The sequence below is a fragment of the Sinocyclocheilus grahami genome, unplaced genomic scaffold (assembly GCF_001515645.1).
Source record: "Sinocyclocheilus grahami isolate Dianchi unplaced genomic scaffold, SAMN03320097.WGS_v1.1 scaffold731.1, whole genome shotgun sequence".
In the NCBI taxonomy this organism is placed as follows: domain Eukaryota; kingdom Metazoa; phylum Chordata; class Actinopteri; order Cypriniformes; family Cyprinidae; genus Sinocyclocheilus; species Sinocyclocheilus grahami.
In genome coordinates this window covers 128,151-150,904 of record NW_015505910.1, presented here as the reverse complement: position 1 = coordinate 150,904, position 22,754 = coordinate 128,151, and the positions used below count along the sequence as shown (strand labels likewise).

Below are 22,754 nucleotides of genomic sequence, written 5' to 3'. Positions count from 1 at the left end.
CATTTTGTCTCTCATAGTTGAGGTATACCTATGATGAAAATTACAGGCCTCTCTCATCTTTTTAAGTGGGAGAACTTGCACAATTGGTGGCTGACTAAATACTTTTTTGCCCCACTGTAAGTTGTTCTGAACACTCAACAACAAATAAAATTACTAAAAACTGGTTTTCGCAGCAATACAATAGAAAAAACATTTTCTTTATCAAGTTCAGCTTTTAAGTTGACCATTTTTTTTCCTTAGTGTGAAGAAAATTATAATCATCTTAAGAACCTTTACCCATGCACTATAAAGAACCTTTTGTGGAATTGAGATTCCATGGACAAAAGGTTCTTCATGGAACCATCAATGCCAATAAAGAACTTTTATTTTTAGGAGTGCAGAGAAAGTTTGCATAATTTTCCAATGGTGGGGTTTGCCAAGTGTTTGGTTCTGAATTTACAGATGAGTGGGTTAAAAGTTCATCATAGAACCATCAACGCCAATAAAGCTTTATTCTAAGAATGCAGTAGACGCATGACAAATTAAAATCCGTTTTAAAATCAGTATTGTTAAAAAAAACAATCTGTGCCCATCATACACTACATGACTTTCTGTGAGATGTCACCTTCAACTGCCCAAAATCTCTAGACTGGCTTTGACTTTCCACAACTTTGCATCCAGACAGCAAATTAAGAGAAAATCTGTTTATTTCAGCTTTAATAGGTAGAAAACAACTATTCTGGAGAAACAAAGTCAAGAGACAAAAAATTCTTTATCTAAAAATGAATTTATTAAGTCAGAAGTTGGCTGGTATATACAATGCATCAATTTCATATAAAACAACAGAAATTCTCTCATTTATTGATGCATTAAACAATCAATCATGCTCTGTAAAGGTTAGATAAGTAAAAAAACTAAATAAACCGTAAAACCAGAAAACTATGACTTCACAGAAAACTAGTTTTTTTTTTTTTTTATCACAAATTACACAGGAGCAAAAAAATAATAATTTATGATAAATCAGAGCCATGCCGACTTCTCGATTCGTATCAGATCTATTCATTTCAGTAATGGCGGGAATAATGGGACATGGGTGATGGATCCATGCTTTGGCCCATTCCCTGTGCTGACCGGATCCCTTGACCCGCACCAGATCCCATATTCACCAAGTGGTTAATGGGTCCGCTCTGGATGAGTGTATCCAAGGCTTTCTGCACGCTGGGGTTGTCAAAGTTGATGCCAGTGCCTGTGGTGACTGCCGGTCTCGGGGCGCCTGTCGGCCCGGCCATACGAGCGCCAGGAGGCCTCAGGGCAGGCCGAGGGTTCATCATGCTGCTCTGCGGCTGGACGGCAGCGATTTTGGGCATGCCGGTGGCAGCATGAGAAGACTGGTGTCCGGCAGTATGAGGGCCGAGGCTGGAAGAGTAACCCTGCATTTGGGGCGCCGGAGTGGGGCTGGACACTGAAGACGTGCCGCTGCCACTGTTGAAGATGCTGAGGATCTTAGCCTGGAGCTCCTGCTGTTGGTTGGTGGCGGCGGGGGCGGACACAGGGGTCAGGTGGGTGGAATGAAGGGGCAGGCTGGTGTATGCGGGCTGAGCTGGAGCGGATAGAGGCTGTGTGGGCTGAGAGGGCTCGTGGGTCGTTGGTGGAGGGTGTGCAACTAGAAAGAATAAAAACAGTGAAGTGTAAGCCTTGAGGTGTAAAGCGTAATACAACATTGAGTTTAAAATGCCTTATGGAGTTACCCGTGTCAGTACTGCCTCGGACAAGACGATCACGTTTGTCTCTCAGATAGTCAATTAGCCTGGCCAACTCATCTGAAGACATAAACCTGAGAGATGCAAAGATGATCCATTATATTTGACACTTAACACCAGTAAAATTTCCTGAGTTTCAATGGCAATTTCAATAATGCAGCAAAAAAAAAATGCTACGGAAGACAAAAAAAAAAAAAAAAAACATATTTGCATTAACAGAAATTCAAACAAATGGCATGTAATCTTAAGTGAACACCGTTAAAAATATTTTCCAGCTAAGTAAACAAACACATTACAAAAAAAAAAAACAGTCCTAAGTTAGTCATTTTTGTTATGCTTTTATTTAGCAAGGCTGCATTAAATTGATCAGAAGTGACAAAAGGCATTTATAATGTTACAAAAGATTTCTATTTCAAATAAATGCTGTTCTTTTGAACTTTGTAGCCATAAAAAAAAAAAAAAAAAGATTTCTACAAGAGAAAAACTTTTCAACATTGGTAAAAAAAAAAAAGTTTAAGCAGCAAATCAGCATAGAATGATTTCTGAAGGATCATGTGACACTGAAAACTGGTGTAAGGGTCTGTTTATACAGAATGAGTTTTTCCATTCCACTGTGCTACTTTTCCATTGTTGCTAGATGGACGTGTATGACCGTTGGGCTCGCGTCTCATGTTTTCTGCAGCGTATTTAAGATGCCGCGTCAAGTTAAAGAATTTCAACTTTTACATGCCGCACCGCTCATCAACATTTTAAAAAGCATTTTAATGTATTTATGATCAATTTAAATCTTACAAACCACAAACTTTTGAATGCTAGCATTTGTTGACCTACCTGCCCTCGGACAGCAGGGTGATGTGGGTCAGAAGGGAGGCAGGGTGACCTTCTCTGTCAGGTTCCCTCATCAACACCTCATCTGCCATCTTGGCCGCCTTCGTTGCTAACTCGTCCCTTTCTTTAGCACGGTGTTCAACTTTAAAGGAGTCAAAGTTGTGGGCCACCAGCACCATGGCATCCTGCATGGGCATGTTCCTGTGCTCTGCAACAAGAGTATGCTGTGGTCATCCAAAATGTAGATTATAACTTATATAGTGATGTGCGAACATCTGAAATATTGTACTGCAATCTCATATCAACACTGGGCTGGTTTTGAGTAGTTGTGGTGCTTAATTGCATTGGATTTTCCCAGCTTAAAGCTGATGAGCAGGTGAACTGGCTTATATTATCAACTCTTTGTGGAAGGATACACACCTTGCGGAGTCCCAAAGAGGATGTTGACTGTACAAGAACGGTGTACTTGGTGCTGCTGGGTGATGATGATGGCAAAAGGTGTACGAGCCCGACTCACATCCTCTAGAGCTTGGGTCAATGACACTTCTGTATTCAGGAAGATGAGATCCACCACCATACCCAGATCCCGAACCTTCCTGCCCACCGTCTCAGCATATTCCCTGCACACAACCGCAGAGCAGAAAGTGTAACCGGCTCTCCAATAAAACAATTGATGTTTTAATCACTTCAAGAACATAGTCACAGGACTCACTTTTGTAGCTTGTTGACGACTATGACGGAACAGTCCACTGGTCTCTCAGCATCATAGCGCCTCTGCAGCTCTTCATAATATTGCCGGTAAAGTTCATTTCTCCGGCGCTCTTCTGGACGCACCCGTTCCTCTGTAAATTCAGAACCAAACACTTAAGTTTTCACATATACTCCTCCTCTGCTCCCTCTATGACAAACTGTGTGCATGTGAAACTTTGGTTCGCTTTAAACTAACCCACTGAATTACCAATGCTGCTGACAATGACTGATAGAACAAATATAGTGTAACCAATACTTGGAAGAAACTCCATAGAGAACATTTCATTATTTAAATATTTTAAGGATTTTTAAGATTTTAGCATTGTCATATTTTCATTCACACAAAATTCCCATAATCTTAATGCAAAAATAACAAAGTGTCGCAGTAGTATTTATTCCACTGCATAACAAAAAGAACTTTGGAAGAAAAAGAGTTTATTCTAGAATCCTTGATATATTACGGTTTTATATAGGGCTGCACAATTAATCGAAATTAAATCGCAAAGGTGATAAATCGCGATTAGGCAGAAGCTGCGATTGTCATGCATATCTTTCAGTGAAGCACGGTTCTGTGATCAGCAGTAAATCTCCATCCGAAGGCCAGAGGGCGCTCTCGCGCTGAAACTTCAAGTACGCCTCGCAGAAGAAACCCAGAAAATCCCTATAGCAGTTGCTGAATAAACAGAAGATTTAACTGCTCTCATTAATTCAACGCATTCAACGTGCCTTATTCTGTGTAAGAAGCCACATCATCTCACAGAAGGATTTATTTCAAACACTCGACTGACGTTATGAAGTGAGTTGAGTAAAAACATGTTATTAAATGTGGTATTTTTACGTGCATGGAGCAGCATTTACTACACAGAGCCGTAGTTTACTGACAAGCTACGCAAACAGCTTTCATAATCGCAGAACGATTTCATAATCACGCGATTATGAACGCGATTTTGCGTAGCTTGTCAGTGAACTACGGCTCTGTGTAGTAAATGCCTCTCCATCTGAAAGCACGTGCTGGAGATTTACTACTAATCACAGAACCGGCTTTAATGACAAGATGCGCATGACAAATCGCATTCGATTAATCGTGCAGCCCTAGTTTTATATTTTCATTTTATATGATCTGTTTTGACTTTAATACAGTTAGTTTTAGTAATTTTTTTGTCATTTATATTATTTTTGGTTTTAAAATATTGCAACTAGGTGAAATAATAATTTCAAGTTTTTTTTATTTTATTTCAGTTAACGGTTATATTTCAAGTAATAAGTTTTTTTTATGAATTTAACTATAATAACTCCTTGGTCACAATGCAAAAAATTATTGATCTTTAAAATAGGTCAAAAATAATAAAAATTAAAAAATCCGCTTTATATTATGGTTATAAACAATTCAACCAACCCTCAGACTCTCTCCTGCCATTCCAGGGTTCCCTGTAGCGCTCAGGGTACGGCTCCTCTTTCTTCCGATACTGCAAAATAATTAGTCTCATTTTCTCTGAAAGACAAACACCAACCTCCAAAAATAAACAACGCATCCAACAATTGAATGAACTGCTTAAATTAGTTTTAATTGTTTCCATCCCACTTGAGTACATGAAATAATTCGGTTTTTGGTAATGTTTTAATGCATTTTAATATTAAACAAACTTCTGAAGTGAGTGTTAATTGGAGTGTCGAAAACGACTCCAGCAGGAAGCAGCGACTGTCAGTGGACAATTTCGAAAAACCGTGCATAGTAAGTGAACAGATTGAGTACCACACCGTTTAGACAAACACACACCAAGGGGAAACGTACTCAAATGACCCTTTCAACTTTATTTCAGTTAATTCTGACACAACTAAAAGTGATAAAGGAGAAAAAAAAAAAAATAGAACAAACTAAAAACCGAAGAGCCACGAGAAAGATAGTCCGAACCGTTTTTGCGCACTCGACAATATTTATGCATTTTAGAACTTTTGATGAATTCCATTGTGGAGGGAAAAACGTTTACCAAAATTCTCGATAGAGGTCGTCTTCATTAGCAAAAATCCCAGCGATACTTTACCTGCGTGGAGGGCTTGACCTGGCTTTATTCTGTCGTCTCTCCGCTGCCATATTTACATCTGCAAATAAACCAATCCAAACGTTCAATATGACAAAAGACGGAAATATTTCAGAGCCAAACGAGTTTCTTTTACTCAGAGGATGAACATTTGACATTCTGCATCAGAAGAAAATAGACAAGTTGTGTCTAAATTGTAAACATTTCCAAAATTTAAATAGCAGTTGAAAATTAAGTACTACACTGATGGGGAATGAGCAGCAAAGGATCTTGTGAACCTGTGCATCATGTGTACGACAGTATTTGACATTCCCAGCTGTAAACACTTATTAAACACCTCTCAAATGAGACCTTATTAGATCACCAACAATAACTGTCGCTTTGGACAAATGGAGTATTAAAAAAAAATAATAATAATACAAATTATAGCATTAGCAAATCAAAAAATGCCATAAATTCAGATACTATTGTATAATTTTAATTATACAGTCAAGAAGATTATAATTGCAGCAGTCAAAAAGAACAAGTGGAATGGGAAAACATGGGATCTGCATATTAATTCATTTCAAAAAGTCACAGGACACCAATATAACATTTGTAAACCGTTCCTTTGGATTTATAGCCTCTAACCTTTACATGTACAAAAATTCAAGACAGAATGCTTAAAGAAAAAAAAATTAACTTAAATATGCAATTTGCATAAGGAACATATTTAAGGTAAAGTTTGGCTTTATTAGATTCACCATATTGGAGTTATTACAGTAATACAATTAATTGGTCCTATGATTAAATGCTCTCAAGCTAAAATTTTTAACTTGATGTAACAACTCCCCAAATCACTCCAGTGTTTAATACCAAATCAGACCTTACCTAGTTTATAACCTCTATAAATTCGGCCGTTTTGTCCGGCTTTAGCGGCCTCAGCATCCTCCACTCGCTCAAACTGCACAAATCCGTAGCCACGAAACAGGGACAAAGCTGGAAAAGGGAACAATCATTTTCGTTTTACGCAAAAAGACGCTTTTTGGTGGATTTTTGGCCTTAGCTTCCCTTGCTTTTTGCAAATCGCAAACCAAAGCTTTTAGACCGAAGTCTAAAGAACTGTGGGTTAAAGCAGTTAAAACTGCAGCGAACACTATGAAATTTCCCGAAACGTCTAAAAAGGCTTTGAGTTTGTACGCTACTAACCCTGTATTTTCCCATATGGCCTGAACAGATCCTCCATGTCCTTCTTCGCCATGTGTGCCGTGGGCAAATTTCCGACAAAAATCCGTCGCTCCAGCTCACGAGGGTCATTGCTGTTGGTGGTGTACGAGGGTGGCGTATTACTCCGGCTTCTTCTGTGCGACATGCCTCTACGATCTTTAGGTTCAATGGCCCTTTTTCAAGGAACGCTTGCAGTTGATTTTAGTTACAAGACTATTTGATTAGCTATATTTCCCCCAAGGTCTTGAAATTGACGATGCATCGACATGTAAGAAAAGAGAGATTCCAGAGGTAAAATAACTGGGCAAAGTAAGAAAACACCGCAGAAGTCAACATGAAATCAAAATCGACCAGATTTACTTTCTTAAAACATCTTGATATCTGAATGTAGATTGATTGATTTGAACATTATTAATTTTCTAATTGAATATCCCGTTTCATTCTAAAATACTGTGCCAATCTAGAATAAACTTAACACAAAATATTTCTTATGATTCAGTATTTTGGCACTCTATTACTACTTATAATATCTTTATATTAATGCTTGAATATTAGAAATTCAAGAAGTATGGCCCTGTAAAACACAGCTGTTCTTACAGTCTCACATTGTTGAAAGAGTCAAAACAAACTGCTACTATGGAATTTCGCGCGATTTAGTATTTTAATCATCTGTTACACTGTCTATCATCCTCCATTGTCATATTTCCTCCACTTTTTATCATCCAAAAGGCAGAGAGAGTGAAAACTGGCAACAAGTGAAAATGTTCAGCATGTAAAATCCTCCTCGTCGGCGCCACAACAACCCGTCCGACATTTTGTGACCGTGTCGTGAGCTCACGCGAAATCAAACCGTGTAAAAGACCGCGCAAATGTTGCTGCAAACGACAAAGACCGCGTACTCCTGTGGAAAAAAAAATGCATACCGTGTCAATTCCGTCCTTTTAAAAGCTGTAGAGAAAACCGCGCACACTCCGTCTAGTGTGGGATGCGATCAGGCGCCATGTTGCTCCGCACAGAAGATGCTCCGCTGCTTTAAATTCGTTTGGTTTTGTTGTTTTTTTTCAATCATGTGCGTTCATGTTCGAGTTGAACGATTCAAACATTGTGTTCTTACTACCAAAACGACATTTACGGTTTCCAACAATCAAAAAGAACAATCGATGCTTCGACTAACAGGGCAGCTAACAAGCTAGCTTAGCTTACATTTATAACAATGAATGCAGCTGTAGATACAGAGCTCTAGAATTGTTGATTCCTATGAAAGGGTTTGTCGGCTAATGGAAGCAAACTCTTACCGTTACCATGGGAACCTGGAAACTATCCTGCGATTTTCCTCGCGGCGTCCTGTTTGTGCGAACAATTAAAACGAAAGTCCCGCAACCTTGCGGTGATCCTGTGCGGAACTGCGAGAGTGCGAGTTGCTTAGAGACTGTGTTCTTCTTCTTCTCCTTCTTTCCAGTTTAACGGCGGTTGGCATCCAGCTTATTGGTGCATTACCGCCCCCTTCTGCTCCGGAGTGTGATAGAGACTGTGTTGATGACGCTGTTTCCAAAATAAAAGCACCAGTTCAAATGTTCCTTTGTAAACAACGATTCCGGTACAAATAATTGTCTTAAAAAAAAACACACAGTTTCCATTTAGACCGACTTGCAAATACAAAATAAAAACAATGCATTTAGAAGTACATAGTATCTTAAAAATTAAAGTATGAATAGCAAACCTATTTTTTTTATTTATCGTTGCATTACCTTCACACAATTAGCGCAAAAAGTGTTTTATAGTGTATTTCTCAATATGAGCAAATCATTCTTTATTTATAGGTTGTTTTCTTTGTTTTTAGAAGCTTAAATTTAGAAGCACTTTTATTTTGACACCGCGGACGAAAAAACATCATGTGTCTTCATCACGGGGAAAGTTGAAGTCACATGAATTTTGGGACTACTTAAACAATTTACTAGCCGGTAAACGTTTTTGTTCCCACACCTGGAAAGGTAAGACTAATAAAACAATACTGTGAACAATTTTAATCTTTGTTTAGCTGAATAATATCCGTCCATGCGTCAGATTTTCACTGTCATTATAAGATAAACCCTCAATTTCCTGGTTAGTGCTCTGAGTTAGATGATTACCCTTTTGGTTTTTGGTGACCTCTTTGCTTCAGATTATTATAATTGATGAGTGTTCTTTTCTGTAAGAAGGTTAAGTCCGTGACTGTGGTGTTTTGCTGTGCTTCAGATGCATCTGGTGCTGCTGGGGGTGCTGCTGGGGGTGCTGGAGGTTTCTGGGGCTCCAGATGCAGATGAGATCAAATATCTTTCTGGACTTTCAAAACAGCCCAGCTTCAAGCATTATTCTGGATACTTCAGTGTGGCAGATAACAAACACCTTCACTACTGGTAAGCTGGACTGTCCGACTTTCACTTTCATTTAAATGAGCCTTAGAATAGTTTAGAAAATTCTCATATGTAAATGTCCAACATTATTGTGTTCCTGCTGTTCAGGTTTGTTGAGTCTCAGAAAGATCCGGCTAATAGTCCGGTTGTTCTGTGGCTGAACGGAGGACCAGGATGCAGCTCCTTGGATGGTTTGCTCACAGAACACGGACCTTTCCTGGTGAGATTTTACAACACTTTTTTTTTTTTTTTTTTTTTTTTATAAATAACTGCACTGATGTTTCACAATTTATTTTATTAAAATATTTAAAAGCATCAATGCTTTAAATAATGTGTTATCCCTTCTCTCCGGTTTTTCACAGATCCAAGATGACGGTGCAACTCTAGAATATAATCCTTATGCTTGGAACAAGGTATGGATTTTGGCTTATACGCATATATAGCCTACAAAAACTTCAGCATTACCTAATGAGTTATTTCTGTGGTGTGAAATGAGGAATTCTTGGGGGTCAGTTTCGGTAACTGGACTATGACACTTCCTTAAGCCAGTCACATGCTCTTATGGTCTTTTATTCTTGGCTGTAGCAAACCAGCTTTATTGTACTAAACATGGGCTGTTTTTCCAGATTGCAAATGTCTTATACCTGGAGTCACCAGCAGGTGTCGGCTTCTCCTACTCTGATGACAAGAAGTACACTACCAATGACACAGAGGTATGATTTAAATCATATTAAAGGGGTCATATAATGCTACATGCACTTTTACAAGTTGTTTGAACTGAAATGTGTGTTGGCAGTGTGTGCACACAACCACCCTATAATGATAAAAATCCACTTGTTAATCTACTAAAATCTTTCCCCCTTTCCCAAATCGAGCCGATCTCAGATGCCTGCCTGTGTGACGTCACACAGACAGGCCCCTCCCACGATAGTTTGAGTGACTGTAGCGTTTCAGCACAGACTGGACTGGCGTCTTACCTTAGCTCCGCCCTGAGTGACTGTCATCAGTCCGCCATTGTTTCACCGCCGGAGCAGATGTAGACAAGAATGACTCCTAACAAGCGATTGAGGTGTTCTGTTGTTGAATGTAATAATGAACATAGCATTCGTCATTTACTCCCGACATCTGAGCCGCTGAAGACACAGTGGATCATGTTTGTTTTTGAAGGGAATGCGCCCCCGATCTACATAAATGCATCTATGCGAATGTGCGAATCATTCGTGATCCAGCCTCATCTACAGAAGAAGTGAGTGTAAGGCTTTTTTAACGAATCTTTGCAAATCGCCTTTCCTAATAATGTGCTAATTAGCAAGTTTCACGATGAATGCGGCTGAAGTAAACAGTCTCTCTGAGAGCGGCTCGGAAGAGAGGGGCGGGGCCAGCAGAGCTCATTAACATTTAAAGGAAAACGCTACAAATCTGCATGCTCTGAAAAGAGCTGTGCTTGACCGGGTAAAGAAGGTGTTTTTTTTTTACACTACCATTGAGAAATTTTAACCAAACTATGTTACAGACTTTTCATTAAGACCCTAAAGAATCATATCAACATGTGGAAAATGGGCATCCTATGACCCCTTTAAGGGGAAAAAAAGAAAAGAAAAGAAAATATATATTAATATTTAATTGCGTGTCACAGATCATATTTAATTGAACTGTTTATGATCAAAAACCAAAATGGTAACCATATAATCGCTGACTTTCCAGGTGGCCACAAACAACTACTTGGCCTTGAAAGAATTTTTCAGGTTGTTTCCTGAGTTCAGCAAGAATGAGTTTTTCTTGACTGGCGAGAGTTACGGAGGCATTTACATTCCAACGCTGGCTGAGATTGTCATGGAGGACAGCAGCATAAATTTACAGGTAGGAGGGACTTTATTTTGACTATATTGCCCATAAATAACACCGATATTGAGCCAGCAGAGTGTATGGAGTGTGTGTATTTGTGTTTTGTAGGGTATTGCAGTTGGAAATGGCTTGTCCAGTTATGAACTAAATGACAATTCACTGGTCTATTTTGCGTACTATCATGGACTTCTTGGGACCAGGTGTGATATTTATTTATTTAACCTCATGACTCTTTTCGTGTGAGTCTATTTAACAACTCTTTTATACATGTACTCTTATATATTGGTGCTTGATGTGAAGACACGTGTCACTACTACTTGCAACAGGCAAAAAATAAATGCATTGTAATAAAATAAATCATTTATTTGTGAATTTTGTTTGTTGTTTTTTGTAGCTTTGTGTATTTATTTTGTACCTTTTTTATTTTTATGCATAGCTTGTGGAATGACCTGCAGACTTTTTGCTGCAAAGATGGAGTGTGTAACTTCTACGATAACCAGGATGTGAACTGCTCCACTTCTGTAAGTTAAACGGTGCTCTACTAATGGCTTTAGATGTCATGTCACATTCTTTACTAATCTTTTCTTATCTTTCTATCAATCTTTAGCTCTATACAGCTCAAGCTATAGTCTACAATTCAGGACTCAACATTTATAACCTGTATGCACCCTGTGCCGGAGGTGTTCAGCAGAGAGTCAGGTGAGCTTGGATCAGTTATGTAACTGTTTAATGTCAGTTCATAAGAAGACGTTCCAGTGTCATTTTGTTCTGCGTTCTGAAACCAGCATTGAAAATGGCCAGTTTGTGATCCGAGACATGGGCCACCACTTCCTCAACCATCCATGGTCCAAAGCGCAGAACGAGGTAGAGAAACCAGTTTATGTGTTGCTTTCGGATTCGGAATACAGAGTCTCATTTTCAAATAGCTTATTGACTCAGACTGAAAATGAGCATTGTCACTTGCTCGTTACTAATACACTCATGTTGTTTCAATCCTGTATGAGTTGCTTTTGTTCTGTGCAACACAAAAGGACATGTTTAGCAGTTCTCATGCTCATTTCTATACAATGAAAGCCGGTTTAGCTCCAACTTGCCTCAATACACCTCCCTGCAAGTTTCAAGTATACCTAGTAAGACCTTTATTAGCTTGTTCAGGTGTTTTGATTAGGGTTGGAGCTAAACTCTGCAGGACACAGGCCCTCCAGGACCGAGTCTGGTTACCCCTTGACTATAAATTCATTTTTGGGTGAATGAAATCTTTAAAGAAATTCTTCACCCAAAACAGAAAAATTGTCATTTACTGACACTCAAGCTGTTCCAAAACTGGATGAGTTTCTTTCATCTGCTGAATACAAAGAAGATATTTTGAAGAATGTTGGTAATCAAGCAGTTTCTAGTCCCCATTGACTTCCATAGAATTTTACTATAAAAGTCTATGGGGACCATCAACTGCTTGGTTACCAACATTCTTAATAATATGTGACCCTGGACCACAAAACCAGTCTTAAGTGTCAATTTTTCGAAACTTGTCTTTCGAGACAATATTTGGCCGAGATACAACTATTTGAAAATCTGGAATCTGAGGGTACAAAAAAAATCTAAATATTGAGAAAATCAGCTTTAAAGTTGTCCAAATGAAGTTCTTAGCAATGCATATTACTAATCAAAAATTAAGTTTTTATATATTTACAGTAGGAAATGTATAAAATATCTTCATGGAACATGATCTTTACTTAATATCCTAATGATTTTTGGCATAAAAGAAAAATCGATAATTTTGACCCATACAATGTATTTTTGGCTATTGCTACAAATATACCCCAGCGACTTAAGACTGCTTTTGTGCTCCAGGGTCACATATTGTCTTATGTTCCACACAAAGAAATGCATACAGGTTTGGAACAACTTCGGGGTGAGTTAATGATGACAGAATTTTTGCTTTTGGGAGAACTATCCCTTTAAGAACTATGAAGAACAAAGCTTTGTGCCTGGTCATGGTGTTAACACGTTTATGTGGTGCTTTGAGGGTTAATCCACATGAATCTTCTCCTTGAATCAGAAATTGCGAGGTGTGGTCTCCCTGTTCAAATCTTCGAGGCTGGATCCTCCGTGTACCAACTCTACTCCATCCACCCTGTATCTCAACAACCCGCAGGTGAAGTCTGCTCTCCACATCTCGCCCAATGCTTTGGACTGGGTCATCTGTAGGTGTGTTGAGTGGACTTTAACCATGCAGATGAGTTTTGTGATAAAGGATTTTCATGTGCAATTGTGTCTGGTTGTTTGTTGCAGTGCTGAAGTCAATCTGAACTATAACCGGCTGTTCAAGGATGTGAAGAAACAGTACCTGAAGCTGCTTGGAGCACTAGTGAGTGATGGAAATGTAAACTCTTATGAATCAAATATTTACCAGCTCTTATTGATTTTAATTACTTTTTCTTTTTTTTTTCTCAACAGAAATACCGTGTGTTGGTATATAATGGAGATGTGGACATGGCCTGCAACTTCCTAGGAGACGAATGGTTTGTGGAGTCGCTCCAGCAAGAGGCGAGTTGTTGCCCACTGATATTGTGTCCTACTTTCTTTTAGTCTTTGTCTGGGGACTGCTCATTAATTGTGTGTGTGTGTGTGTGTGTGTGTGTGTGTGTGTGTGTTTAAAAAAAAAAAAAAAAACTGATCAGCAATGGCTATATGCGGTGTGGTACGTTTACATTTACATAATCGGCCCTCATAATTGTATGATGTTTGCATGCATGTGTATGAGCAAGTATGTGTGTGTGTGTGTATATGTGTGTGCATGGCTGCAATCCTCACACCGCCACTTTTTCAAGTGACCGTATGGGTGGAGTTATTGCTTTCAGGCCATTGCCAGGGCAGCTGTTACCACGGCTAAGGGCGTGTCCAGTTGGCATGGCAGCATGGGAGTGTTCAGGCAGGCGTGGCAGGAAGACAGGACAGGAGCGTGTGCGGGCGTGGCCTTTGTGACCTCCTGCGTGACAGATGAGGTGGCTCACCGTGTCCAGAGGGGAAAGCGTGTGTGTGTGTGTGTGTGTCTGCTCCTCGCACTGCTTCAGCGAATACCAGGTGAGGAAAATGAACAGGAAGCCCAGGAACTTCAAGCTCGCCGCCAGCCCAAAGTAAACAAAGCGGAGGGAAGTGACATCATACTCCCAGCAGGACCCATGGAAACCACAATCCTGCTGCCACAGCATACAGGTGGTGTCAATCACAGCTCCAAAATAGATAGGAGTGGGGATGTAGGCTGAAGAGACAGAAAGAAAAAGAAAATATATAAAAAATTGTTTGAATATTCATTCATTTAGCAATCCACTGATTAAAACACTGTGGTAGCTGACAGTAGGGCGGGGCAAAAAAAACCTAATTTGAGTTATGCAATTGAATTATTTTTGCCATGAATATAGCCATTGCTGCAGACATGGTGTTAAATCATAAATAAATAAAGAAGAAATAACAACATTAAATTTGTTTTGTTGTTGTTATTAAATGTTTTTTTTTTTTTTTTGAGAAAACTCTTGCCATTTTTGTACAATTATGTATTAGACGGTCCATATTGTTTGTGGTCTAAAAGAACCTTTTTTGCTGTAGCAGAAGAAACAACGTCTCCTTATCTTCTCCAACAGGTGCAGGTGCAGCGCAGACCTTGGATTTATTTCAATGGTGAAACTCAGCAGATCGGCGGCTTTGTAAAGGAGTTCACCCACATCGCTTTCCTCACAGTGAAGGTGAGACTGCATTCAAATCAATGGCACAAGACATCCGTGCCATGATATTATTTCAAACATCTCCTGAGCTGCCTACATAGCATTTTAGGCATCATAACGCAGCTTAATTGGGTTTAGAATGGAGAACTCCATAGACTTCCATTGTAAACTAGTTTTACCTAGTATATGCATCTGTGAGCTTTTTTTCTCAGTGTACTTTTTATTTCTTTTTCTTTATTGTATTCTATTATTATTTTTGCTTTGTTTTTATTTTTTACATTGTATTTATCCATGTCCTCCACAGGGTTCGGGTCACATGGTTCCCACTGACAAACCCATAGCGGCCTTCACAATGTTCAGTCGCTTCATCACCAAACAACCTTACTAGAACACAGTCGGGGATTTTTACTCTTTTTAAATCTGGATTTGCACTAATCCGTGCCATGATATTATTTCAAACATCTCCTGAGCTGCCTACATAGCATTTTAGGCATCATAACGCAGCTTAATTGGGTTTAGAATGGAGAGCTCCATACACTTCCATTGTAAACTAGTTTTACCTAGTATATGCATCTGTGAGCTTTTTTTCTCGGTGTACTTTTTATTTCTTTTTCTTTATTGTATTCTGTTTTTATTTTTTACATTGTATTTATCCATGTCCTCCACAGGGTTCGGGTCACATGGTTCCCACTGACAAACCCATAGCGGCCTTCACAATGTTCAGTCGCTTCATCACCAAACAACCTTACTAGAACACAGTCGGGGATTTTTACTCTTTTTAAATCTGGATTTGCACTGTCATACTGGTAAAATGTTTCTGATGGATGGACCACTGACCGTTTTCAGTCACTTTGCCACTCAAAACTGATCATGTATTTATGTAGTTTAGTTGCCAGCCTGTGAACTAAAGTCATGCTGACTGTACATAAGGATGTTTCATCATATGTGTTTAAGAGATTCACAGATGTCTATATTACTCCGCCGATCTTTGATTATGATTGATTTAATAGCGAGAGATGCTGAGTGTTTGCGAATTGAAATTCGATCTGATCAGCTGTGAGTGGTTATTGCGCAATTTTAGCTTATGTCTTCTCTATTAAACATGAAATTGTAGCTTTTATTAATCATCGCACAGATTATTTTTGTTATATCTTCAGGTATTAATACCTCGCTGTGATAACTGTAGACGTTTGTTGAGGTGTCACTGAGTTGCTTGTGGTTTAAAGTGATGTACATTATCTCTGGTACTTTTTGTGCTCATAAGGGAATATTTTTTGTGCCTTTTTTTATCCTTTTTTTCCCCCCCAGTTTTAATTTTTTTTTTAATTAAAGAAATTTTCTATGATTAAGTTTTTCTTTGTGATCTTTTAATTTTAGAAAGCATTTTTAAACCCTTTCAATCATTTCAATGATGAACTAAAGTTTTCAGATCAAAAACAGTAACATTTGCTGATTTTTAACATGTCATTTTTATAAAGAGGTACAGTGATTGTATTCACAGATGAGGATGGCAAACCTATCTCATATTAAACAATCAATATACGATAAAACTTGTACAAAAAATCATAAAATGCAACTAAAAGTACAAATACATTGTTTTATACACCTAAGCGCACAGTATAAGAGTTGTACATGTGTTTTCAGGGTTCAGACACTGGTGCAATACCTTAAAGTCAACATGAACCTGTATTTGCAACCCATTTTGCTTCTGAAATGTGGGTAAAAAATGTAGTTTGGTACTTCGTATTAATGCACGGAGTGTTTGATATTAGAACAGAGTCATGTCTAAATGTAACTTTGTATTGGTTTGTGGGGGATCTGTTTTCCACTGAAATACCATCCTCAAGAGCACCTCTACATATCCAAACGGTAATGCTGCTTTTTGCAAATATATACTTATTTGCTTATACTGGTGTAATCATCATGCAACGGCTATTTACACTGAGTGTCACCAAACAACCTTACTAGAACACAGTCGGGGATTTTTACTCTTTTTTTTAAATCTGGATTTGCACTGTCATACTGGTAAAATGTTTCTGATGGATGGACCACTGACCGTTTTCAGTCACTTTGCCACTCAAAACTGATCATGTATTTATGTAGTTTAGTTGCCAGCCTGTGAACTAAAGTCATGCTGACTGTACATAAGGATGTTTCATCATATGTGTTTAAGAGATTCACAGATGTCTATATTACTCCGCCGATCTTTGATTATGATTGATTTAATAGCGAGAGATGCTGAGTGTTTGCGAATTGAAATTCGATCTGATCAGCTGTGAGTGGTTATTGCGCAATTTTAGCTTATGTCTTCTCTATTAAACATGAAATTGTAGCTTTTATTAATCATCGCACAGATTATTTTTGTTATATCTTCAGGTATTAATACCTCGCTGTGATAACTGTAGACGTTTGTTGAGGTGTCACTGAGTTGCTTGTGGTTTAAAGTGATGTACATTATCTCTGGTACTTTTTGTGCTCATAAGGGAATATTTTTTGTGCCTTTTTTTATCCTTTTTTTCCCCCCCAGTTTTAATTTTTTTTTTAATTAAAGAAATTTTCTATGATTAAGTTTTTCTTTGTGATCTTTTAATTTTAGAAAGCATTTTTAAACCCTTTCAATCATTTCAATGATGAACTAAAGTTTTCAGATCAAAAACAGTAACATTTGCTGATTTTTAACATGTCATTTTTATAAAGAGGTACAGTGATTGTATTCACAGATGAGGATGGCAAACCTATCTCATATTAAACAATCAATATACGATAAAACTTGTACAAAAAATCATAAAATGCAACTAAAAGTACAAATACATTGTTTTATACACCTAAGCGCACAGTATAAGAGTTGTACATGTGTTTTCAGGGTTCAGACACTGGTGCAATACCTTAAAGTCAACATGAACCTGTATTTGCAACCCATTTTGCTTCTGAAATGTGGGTAAAAAATGTAGTTTGGTACTTCGTATTAATGCACGGAGTGTTTGATATTAGAACAGAGTCATGTCTAAATGTAACTTTGTATTGGTTTGTGGGGGATCTGTTTTCCACTGAAATACCATCCTCAAGAGCACCTCTACATATCCAAACGGTAATGCTGCTTTTTGCAAATATATACTTATTTGCTTATACTGGTGTAATCATCATGCAACGGCTATTTACACTGAGTGTAAAAAGTTAGACTGTATTTACACTGAGAGCAAATGGTGATAGATACTGTTTGCACAAAGTGTAAAAAGAAAAAATGCGCTATTCGTGCTAAAGGTGAAATTCCTAAGCAATAGTGAAAATAGCCTTTGCCGACAAGGTTGGTAATTTGCACTCATTAATTGTTAGACCCTGCCAATGTTCATTATATTAGCAGTATAATTAGGAAAAATAGGGATTGCATGTTGGCATAAAGTGCAAACTGTTCACAATTGCACCAGGAATGTGTATTCAGAGAGTAAATAGGTTGAATTTACTGTAACGATAGCAGGTCTTGAGAATCAAATGTTCTGTACAGTTAATAAACATCCTGCCTCTGCTGGAAGGTTAGTTACAACCTCCATTTATTGCTCCATATTTTAGTATCCGTGCATGACTTTGTACATGCGGTAGTGTTAGCCTGGCCCTTCTCTGGTCTTAAATTGAGTTGTCTGTCTCACCCGACAGCTTCCTCTCGATTATTTCTCTCAGACCTGTTCTGAAGTGTAGGTTTGCCCCCACGATGATGTAGCCCTGTGAAATCAAAGATGGAGAATCATAGCTGAGCATATCAAAATTGGCTGAAGATGTTAAAATTTTCACCAGCCACTTACATTGTGATACTCCACCACCTCTTCAATGAAGTCTAGCCCGTCCGGAAGAGGGATCTGCACACCTCGCTTAGTGTAATCTTGCATGAAAACACATTTTGATTTGTTTGAAATATTTTAGTGACTATGTTTGGGGTCGGTAAAATGATTTGTTAAAGAAATTAAAGTTTATTCAGAAAGAACACATTCAATTGATCAAAATTTGACATTAAATGTAATTTTTGAATAAATGCTCTGGAAAAAAAAAAAGAATGTCATATTTAAAAAATATGAAGCAGCACAACATTGTTTTCAACGTTGATTTAAAAAAAATTATTGAGCATCAGTCAGCATATTAGAATGATTTCTGAAGGATCATGTGACACTGAAGACTGGCGTAATGATGCTGAATATTCAGCTGCACATCACAGGAATAAATTACATTTGAACATATATTCAAATAAAAAAACACTTGTTTTAAATTGTAATAATATTTCACAATTTTTACTGTTATTTTTTAATCAAGTAAATGCAGCCTTGAGCATGAGACGTCATTTAATATATATATATATATATATATATTGTTTCACTTACTGTTAATGAGAGGCACCACAGATATCTGCAGCATCGTTTTCAACGGACCTTGCAGTGGAATAAGCTGAAGGAAAATATTCATTACATTGACTATATCTGCTCTTGATTAGTTTTACATCAAATATATTTGTATCTGGAAACACAAACTTACAGCCAAAGACTCGAGAGCAGATTGATTGGAGAAAATTTTAAACCTGAAAACAGATTCTCAGTTCAAAATCAATATTAAAAATGAGTCAAATATACAGATCAGTGTTTGTGCATCATATTCACCTTCTCAGATCTAAATGGATGGCCAAGCGCTTGCCCTTCATTGATACTTTTGCGTTGAATTTGCCTTCCTAAAAACAAGATGAATTTTTTTTTGGCACCAGATGAAATTTGGTGCATTTATAACATCCCTTCATTCTGAAACTATTGGTTGTATATATTGTGTATACTGTAGTTCTCCTCACCATGGTCATGCTGCTGAGCTGGACTGCTGGTTTTCCTGGAGGAAGAACCAACACTTTGACGTTACACTTGACAGCCACACTGGCGCCAGAGGTCTTGATAGTGGAGCGAGGAGGAGATGTGACCTCTAACTCAAGCGACAGAGGATGCTCTATTAGAGCCGGGTTCTGCTTGGATAGACAAACACAGAGAATAGATGGTTGCTGGGACATTGCTATGCGATTTCTACATCTTAGTTTTGCTCACCAACATCATGATTGTCCCCAAGTAGGTGGTCCTGAGGAGCATCTCCAAGTCCTTGGGCATCTGAAATGAGTCGAGCAATAGTTGCTTTTGTCTTATTAGTGTATCATGCTCTTGAAGTGTATTGGATGGTCTCTTACTCTTTCGTTTGCAATCTGCATTTGGAACAGTCCGCCTTTGAAGTAAGAGAAGAGGCCGCTGTCAAAGAAAAATTCAGAGAGAGCGAGATAGATCATACGATCATACTCTCTCACTATCGGATTCACAGCGTAGTTCACGAGCGTCTCGTTCTCATTCTTAAGGTCATAAAACATGCCCTGTGTAGACGAGAGAGGGAGAGAAATACATAATACATTTTTTTAAAAATTGACATATATTCTACCCATAATTCTATATACTGTATATAAATATATGTAGAATATATGCTAAATATATTGTGTAAACAACACCATATTTTTTTTCAAATTAAAAACTGTATTTCATTTACACCCTTAAATTCCAAAATATATAGACTAATAGAAAATGTACTTCAAATCAGGAAGAAAATACATTTGCATTCTTAAAATACATTTTTGGGTAAACACAAAATATATTTTTTAAAATATGTTTTGGACAAGTTAAGATTTGCATTATTTAATAATGTAAAAAAATATATATAAGGTAATATAAGTAAACTTAATATCACTATAAGATATTTTAACATCTAATTAAATATACAGTATATATATATATATATATATATACTTTTTAGTTTTTAAATGTTTTCGACAGCAGCAACTCACCAAGGCTTCATATATTTAATCAAAAGCACAGTACAAAACGTAATATTGTGAAATATTGTTTCAAATTAAAATAACTGTTCTGTAATTAAATGCAATGTAATATAATGTAATTGATTCCTATGATCCGCAGCTGAATTTTCAGCATCATTCCTCCAGTCTTCAGTGTCACATGATCTTCAGAAATCATTCTAATACGCTGATTTGCTGCTCAAGAAACATTTCTGATTATTATCAGTGTTAAAAACAGTTGAGCTATATGATAAATTATTTCTGAATTCTTTGATAAATATAAATAATGTATCTTTGCTGACCCAAAAACTTTGTGTAAACTTGCATATCAAGCTCAGTAACTAGTCGGCTGTCACTCACCCTAAAATCCATATCAAGGCTTGTTTCCGTCACCACAGGGTCATTTAGCAGTGAGTAATCGATGCCCACGTAATTGTCCACCTCCGCGCGCACTGAAAAACACATTCCCGTAAACACACGAGTCTGACAGATCAATATTTCACGACAGTTTTACAATGATCAACATCGTTCTCTAACCTGGGATTGTTTCCAGTAGCTGGTTAACCAGAACCAGTGCAGCATGATTCAAAGCAGGACAAATCTGACAGAGACATATGTGCGAAAGTTATCTTTCATTAAAATGTGTTAAAATGTCATTTTTTTTCTGTCATGACAACTCTCGGAGGGATTGGCATGGTAATGTACATGACAATGTTAAAGTATCTGGTCTTGGCGGAATAGATCTGCTACGCTGCTGCTGCTGCTGCGGCAGAGCAAGTACCGAGACTTGCTACTGCCAATACATCCACAACATGCTGCTGCAAGCATGTAAGAAATACTGCTGCTGCAAATATAACATACATGAAATAACCCCCATATAGCATACATGAATCACCCTGTAGCAGATCTATACAGGTGGAGCTGGGGAAGGTGGAGGGTTTCTGAAGCAAGCTGCAACTGCTACAGCAAGCACTAGTCATATATTTGAATGTTGAGCAGCGAGCTCATTGGCTACCGATACAGGAGAGAACCAATCAGCTGTGCTATGTGATTAGGTCAGATTGAGTTAGACATATCGGACAGCGCCATCTAGAGATTCATGCCAGAACTCTGTATTTGTAATGAGCAATGATATGTAACTAAGCACCCTACTAGCATCTGCTAATCCTGACTGGAAAAAAGCAAACAAACCTGTTTATTTAAGACGAAGCGCATTCCTGTAGTCAGGAACGCTCCGATGAAGTCATAAACCCTCCTGTGAGAATATTTTGAGACACATAAGAATATGCCATATATCAGATAGACATGCAAAATGCTGAGCAAACAATTAACAAATAAATTGTACAGTTAATCAAATCGTGTCCATTTCAATGCTCAAAGTTCAATACAGAGTGAAGTACCCGAGGGTCCCGCTAAATCTGGCCCTCATCTTGGCGATGGATGCATTACAGTCGACATTGGAGATCTTGAGACGTCCCTCCTTGTCTTTGTTGAGATGGAGGACTGTGAAGATGTCGACACCTTCAGCGGAGGCGTTGATGGCTCCCTCATCATAACTGATGAAGAGAAAGAAGGACACCTCATCAAGACAGCATTTATTTGATCAACAATAGATGAAATATTATGAAATATTAATATTGATAAACAATAATCCTGTGAAATATTATTGCAATATTTCAATGTGAATATATTGTAAAATGTAATTAATTCCTGTGATCAAAGCTGAATATTCAGCATCATTACTCCAGTCTTCAGTGTCACATGATCCTTCAGAAATCATCCTAATATGCTGATTTACTGCTCAATAAACATTTCTAATTATTATCAATGTCAAACGTTCATACTGTGATACATGTCTATTTTCAGGATTCTTTGATGAATAGAAAGTTCAAAAGAACAGCATTTATTTGAACTAAAAATCCTTTGTAACATTATAAATGATCAATTGAATGCATCCTTGCTGAATAAAAGTATTAATTTCGTTCAGTTGCTTGTAACCTCGAATCATGCATGTCTTCTGCAGATGTGTTCAGACTCACAAGAGCCAGTACAGGATGCGTCTCTGGAAGTTGAGGGTGATGGAGGAGTTCTGCACCTCGAACAGAAGCCCCACGTCAGGCTGGAAGCGCAGGTCAGACGTCAGGTTCAGCTCCGTGATCTTCACACTCAACAAACATCAGAGAAGAGTTAGAGTCTATCTATCTCTCTGTCTGTTGTTCTATCTGTCTATCTATCTGTCTGTTGTTCTATCCATCTATCTATCTATCTACCATTATCTCTATCATTCTATCTATCTATCGTTACATCTATCATTCTATCTATTGTTCTATCTATCTATCTCTGTCTGTTCTATCTATCTGTTGTTCTATCTATCTATC

General features: G+C 37.9%; 3 protein-coding genes across 7 annotated transcripts in view; 1 reads left to right on the top strand and 2 right to left on the bottom strand.

Annotated features, from left to right (window-relative positions):
* Nucleotides 1-747: 747 nt before the first annotated feature.
* LOC107560500 (nuclear receptor coactivator 5-like) lies at nucleotides 748-8,013 on the bottom strand. The gene is made up of 10 exons (XM_016244701.1): nucleotides 7,858-8,013; nucleotides 6,545-6,805; nucleotides 6,227-6,334; nucleotides 5,360-5,417; nucleotides 4,714-4,940; nucleotides 3,280-3,409; nucleotides 2,988-3,187; nucleotides 2,571-2,775; nucleotides 1,728-1,813; nucleotides 748-1,642 (listed from the first exon to the last, which is right to left on the bottom strand). Exons 2-10 carry the CDS (start codon nucleotides 6,705-6,707, stop codon nucleotides 1,044-1,046), a joined length of 1,776 nt encoding a protein of 591 aa, XP_016100187.1. The 5' UTR covers nucleotides 6,708-6,805; nucleotides 7,858-8,013; the 3' UTR covers nucleotides 748-1,043.
* A 420-nt stretch (nucleotides 8,014-8,433) lies between these two features.
* LOC107560512 (lysosomal protective protein-like) lies at nucleotides 8,434-17,056 on the top strand. Of its 2 annotated transcripts, none has more exons than XM_016244720.1 (16): nucleotides 8,434-8,553; nucleotides 8,798-8,958; nucleotides 9,064-9,175; nucleotides 9,318-9,368; nucleotides 9,582-9,668; nucleotides 10,660-10,815; nucleotides 10,909-11,000; nucleotides 11,237-11,321; nucleotides 11,408-11,499; nucleotides 11,586-11,664; nucleotides 12,860-13,008; nucleotides 13,093-13,168; nucleotides 13,258-13,347; nucleotides 14,442-14,543; nucleotides 14,827-14,942; nucleotides 16,526-17,056. In XM_016244720.1, the coding sequence occupies exons 2-15, from the start codon at nucleotides 8,798-8,800 to the stop codon at nucleotides 14,908-14,910; spliced, it is 1,416 nt and encodes a 471-aa protein (XP_016100206.1). In that variant the 5' UTR covers nucleotides 8,434-8,553; the 3' UTR covers nucleotides 14,911-14,942; nucleotides 16,526-17,056. The 2 variants fall into 2 exon arrangements, with proteins under 2 accessions (XP_016100206.1, XP_016100207.1); XM_016244721.1 differs by lacking the exon at nucleotides 16,526-17,056 and adding an exon at nucleotides 15,305-15,837 and having other exon boundaries at nucleotides 14,827-14,940.
* Nucleotides 17,057-17,120: 64 nt separating this feature from the next.
* The window catches only part of LOC107560511 (phospholipid transfer protein-like), a 20,398-nt gene continuing 14,764 nt past the window's right edge, over nucleotides 17,121-22,754 (bottom strand). For all 4 annotated transcript variants that reach the window (XM_016244717.1, XM_016244719.1, XM_016244716.1 and 1 more), the window contains exons 4-16: nucleotides 22,416-22,541; nucleotides 21,777-21,932; nucleotides 21,568-21,631; nucleotides 20,914-20,977; nucleotides 20,737-20,828; nucleotides 19,726-19,902; nucleotides 19,589-19,648; nucleotides 19,345-19,509; nucleotides 19,163-19,230; nucleotides 19,041-19,083; nucleotides 18,890-18,953; nucleotides 18,320-18,396; nucleotides 17,121-18,239 (exon numbers count right to left, since the gene is read on the bottom strand). In XM_016244717.1, the coding sequence (XP_016100203.1) occupies nucleotides 18,144-18,239; nucleotides 18,320-18,396; nucleotides 18,890-18,953; nucleotides 19,041-19,083; nucleotides 19,163-19,230; nucleotides 19,345-19,509; nucleotides 19,589-19,648; nucleotides 19,726-19,902; nucleotides 20,737-20,828; nucleotides 20,914-20,977; nucleotides 21,568-21,631; nucleotides 21,777-21,932; nucleotides 22,416-22,541 (1,252 nt within the window). In that variant the 3' untranslated portion in view covers nucleotides 17,121-18,143. The remainder of the gene's footprint in view (nucleotides 18,240-18,319; nucleotides 18,397-18,889; nucleotides 18,954-19,040; nucleotides 19,084-19,162; nucleotides 19,231-19,344; nucleotides 19,510-19,588; nucleotides 19,649-19,725; nucleotides 19,903-20,736; nucleotides 20,829-20,913; nucleotides 20,978-21,567; nucleotides 21,632-21,776; nucleotides 21,933-22,415; nucleotides 22,542-22,754) is intronic.

Bases quoted from the DNA above. Each gene is read 5' to 3' on its own strand.
- LOC107560512 (XM_016244720.1), top strand. From the start codon at position 8,798: ATGCATCTGGTGCTGCTGGGGGTGCTGCTGGGGGTGCTGGAGGTTTCT. The intron at 10,816-10,908 runs GTAGGAGGGACT...TGTGTTTTGTAG, and splicing joins ACAGCAGCATAAATTTACAG to GGTATTGCAGTTGGAAATGG. The intron at 11,322-11,407 runs GTAAGTTAAACG...ATCAATCTTTAG, and splicing joins ATGTGAACTGCTCCACTTCT to CTCTATACAGCTCAAGCTAT.
- LOC107560500 (XM_016244701.1), bottom strand. From the start codon at position 6,707: ATGTCGCACAGAAGAAGCCGGAGTAATACGCCACCCTCGTACACCACC. The intron at 5,418-6,226 runs GTAAGGTCTGAT...GTTTATTTGCAG, and splicing joins TTATAGAGGTTATAAACTAG to ATGTAAATATGGCAGCGGAG. The intron at 1,814-2,570 runs GTAGGTCAACAA...TGCATCTCTCAG, and splicing joins ACCCTGCTGTCCGAGGGCAG to GTTTATGTCTTCAGATGAGT.